This window comes from Nelumbo lutea, chromosome 1 (assembly GCF_056320005.1).
Source record: "Nelumbo lutea isolate HS-2025 chromosome 1, American lotus-T2T, whole genome shotgun sequence".
In the NCBI taxonomy this organism is placed as follows: Eukaryota; Viridiplantae; Streptophyta; class Magnoliopsida; order Proteales; family Nelumbonaceae; genus Nelumbo; species Nelumbo lutea.
The window spans coordinates 80,879,560-80,883,130 of NC_142684.1; the positions used below are offsets into that span (position 1 = coordinate 80,879,560).

At 38.1% G+C, this 3,571-nt stretch overlaps 1 protein-coding gene across 4 annotated transcripts; it reads right to left on the minus strand.

Moving 5' to 3' along the window:
* Positions 1 to 200: 200 nt before the first annotated feature.
* LOC148875672 (uncharacterized) lies at positions 201 to 3,571 on the minus strand. 4 transcript variants are annotated; one of them, XR_016112682.1, is made up of 4 exons: positions 3,242 to 3,553; positions 1,028 to 2,366; positions 652 to 760; positions 201 to 423 (listed from the first exon to the last, which is right to left on the minus strand). XR_016112682.1 is itself a non-coding variant. In XM_088982063.1 (3 exons), the coding sequence occupies exons 1-3, from the start codon at positions 3,247 to 3,249 to the stop codon at positions 280 to 282; spliced, it is 1,491 nt and encodes a 496-aa protein (XP_088838189.1). In that variant the 5' UTR covers positions 3,250 to 3,571; the 3' UTR covers positions 201 to 279. The 4 variants fall into 4 exon arrangements, 1 of the variants encoding a protein (XP_088838189.1); XR_016112445.1 differs by having other exon boundaries at positions 587 to 760; XR_016112587.1 differs by having other exon boundaries at positions 267 to 479; positions 587 to 760.

The following is a 3,571-nucleotide window of genomic DNA, read 5'->3' on the forward strand; positions in this document are numbered from 1 at the left end:
AATAGTTTTATCTTAGAGATACTGCCACGTAAAAATGCACGTACATATTTACTAATAAACTACAAAAGGAAGAAATAGAGATTGATTTTAACATACCAAAAAAAATCATGGTAGAGTTAAAGGCCAAAGATCGATTGTACAAAGAAAAATATCACTTTTCCATGAGGGGAAAAGAATCTTTCCTAAGAGTTCTAATCTTGTTTGTGTTTGAAGAGTGACGTAGTTGGATCCTTTATGTTATATTCAAGAATCTATTACAAAAAAAGTTTTTCATGCGTCTCATGCATGCCTCAAACAAAAAGAAAGAAAGAAAATAAAAGAAAACATAAAACCTTCTTCTTCTTCCTCCTCTTGAGGAGGCTTATGCCTTTTGTGTTCTGAACTACACCTCATGCCTCTAGGTGAATGCCTCGCATCACGCCTCTGTATTTTAAAACAATGAGCTGAACTATTTGAACTCTAAACATCATAGATACAGCCTAAAAGAAAGTAAATTACTCTATCAACATCAAACTAAAGGCAATTTATCAAAACATCAATATAGAAAAAAAAAAAAAAAAAAAACAAGTGAGGTGTAGTGTATCACACAAAATGAGTCTTCCTTGTGAGCCTAGGTATGCCAAAGGCACACCTTTTAAAACTTCAGCCAACCTGAACTGAACTTCTGTCCTAGAGTTTCTCGAATCCACTGGATATTATGGATCTTCTATTGCATCATGATTTTCAGAGATCTCAGCCTTAGGTGCAGCAATTGCTTTAGCTGCCACGGATCACGATAGTGTTTCACATGCCATATTGAGTGTTTTAAGATCAGAAATTGTATAAAACTCACTTAACCAGATAGATATACATCTATATTAATCTTTAACCATCATTAACAGAAAATAGGAAGATAAAATTACTTTATCTTTTTCAAAAAAAAAAAAAACAAAAAGGTAGATAAGAGATAAGACCAATAAGTATCAGCTCCCTAAAGCAATAAAAAGAACTAGTACTGGAAAAAAAAAAGGTCAATAAGGAAGTATACCAGAAGCATCTTCAGGAGTGCATGAGTGCCTATTTGAGCAAGGGCAGTCTTAATTTGGTTGTTCCCTTCAAGCTCGTCAACATAGTAGGAAACACTTTCTCCATGCTCATAGGTCTCCACCAAGACAGCAGGATGCACAAGTGGATATAGAGGCTTTGGGAAGGAGACATCCTTCCAACTACGGAAATTATAAATAAAGCGGCTCAGTTGGGCAGCTTCCCTTGCAAGATCAACTTGAGACATCATAAAAACAGCAAACTGCTGTAGACTTTCATCCAGCCTCAGCCACTTAAGGGTAGGAATGAAATTTGAAAATTTGGCAACCAAGTTAATAATGAAAAAGTCTCTCCTAATTGCATCACTAACTCCTGGATGCCTAACTTTAACAGCAACTAAAATGGGCTTGACATGTTGACCTGGGTATTGAAAACGCAAGGAAGCTCGATGTACTTGGGCAACACTTCCAGATGCTACAGGTACCTCTTCAAAATCTTCAAAAATTTCAGGAAGCTTGTGATGAAATGCTTCCTCAATAATTCTTTTTGTGTAGGCAAAGCTATGAGCTGGTGCCTCAGTCTGCAGCTTCGAAAGCTCTGTGCATAGATCTCTAGGAAAGAGATCTGGTCGTGCAGCTGCCCATTGGCCCCATTTTATGAAAGCAGGACCAGCTTTTTCTAGGGTAAGATGGACAAGATGAAGCCATGTTTTCCTAAACTGGTAACCAAAACAGTCCGCAAAAGGTGCCATTGCCATAGTGGGTAAGAATAAGATTGCCAAATAGATTGATCTCAGAAGCAAAATAAAACCCTCCAAAACCAAGAAAACGAATGATGTTAAATAAACATGTCCATTTTCTGCATGCATGTATAAAGTCTTCCCTGTTGGAAAATATTCTGTATCAGCCCAAGCTTTCTGTGTGCATGCTACTTCTCCAATAACAAAGGCAAAAATGCTCGGAGCAACTAGATGGGACCTGGTCAATGCCAAACTCACAGCACATGCAATCCTATTTATTGGTGAAAAAGTTGGCCCACTATAAGAACATATTTGTGAGAGCCTTTTCCAAGCAATTTGGGCATGATCTATCATAGTGTTACTTGCTGAGATGATACTAAAGCTTTTGGAATAATTAGTTTTCTGCATATTTTCTTTTGCCTTATGTGCTGTAAATGAAGGAGGTCCTCTACTAGAAAATTTATGCCATGTGTATAATCTACATATGGGGGAAGGTAGTCCAACTGTAACAACCGCCCCATGCTTCTTTGCTTCCAAATAGCTGGTCCTCTGGTTTGTGAGAATAACATGTGCAACTCTTTTAACATTTCCAAATGCAAAAAACCTGTACATTTTCAACAACAGCATCACCCTTCCATCATACAGGTCTAAGAAAAAATTGGGAAAAAAAATGAACTAAACTTGAACCATATGAACAATGCATGGCTTAAGAGATGCCAATTCTTCAGAGCAATCAAATAACTCCAGAAACTATTACTGGGCAGTTAGAAGCCACATGGAACAAAATCATTTAATTGTGGTTTCACATGTATAAAATTGCATTATGTGACACGTATTCATTATCAGGATTCAGAATGTTAAAAAAATAGAGAAGGGACTTATTCCTCAATATAAGGAAGTGCAAAAGATGCCTTAATGCCTAAACATTCACATTAGAACCTGGGACTTATTCCTCAGTTACTGATTTGCTATCGCTACAAAGACGAATTGCCTAAAAACTTTAACATTATGTTTGTGTTGGGAAACAAAGAAACATTCCATCCTTTAAATTGGCACCAACATATTAAAAAGGAAATAAAAAGAAAAATTTATCAGGACACGATGAAACTTCTATGCAAGCAAAACTAAAGTTACCCTTGCCTGAAACCTAATTCAAATACTCAACGAAGTACACAAACAATAAGCATAAAATTTGCTTACGGATTACGAGAAACAGAATGAAACCTGGCCTACAAGATTTTTCCCCTATAACTTCTATCAGAAACAGCTAAGAATTTTAAACGCCTCACTTTTGTTAAAACCTTAACCTACGCATGTCCAAGTGCAACCATTAGAAGACAGAATTGGAACCAAGCAATCCAACAAGATTATGATTCTAAAGTGTCATAATTTCGCATGTCGAGACGACCCCTTCAGATAAAGAAGACAAAAACAGATAATGGGAGCAGAGAGAAGATCTATGAAGTTGCCGGTACAAACCTCGACATGGCAATTATTGTCGCAGCGAGGGGTTTCAATTAAAATGAGACCTTTGTGATGAACTCTCCCCGCCGGCATTTTCTCCCGTTAGTACAGAAAACCATCCCTCCTAATCGCCACACCCCATGCCACAGTCGTCCTGGTTCATCGTCGTCATTCGATGGGTAGAGAGGGAGACGAGGACGGAGGACCGATCTCTGAGGTCTTTCTTTCAGTAAGTACTTGGCCATGGCCGGACCGTCGTTGCCTTGAACCCAACGGCCCCAAGCCCTTCAGGCTTAATAGCCAAACCCGAGCGGCGGAGCCCAATTAATGTGGTTTCTAATAATC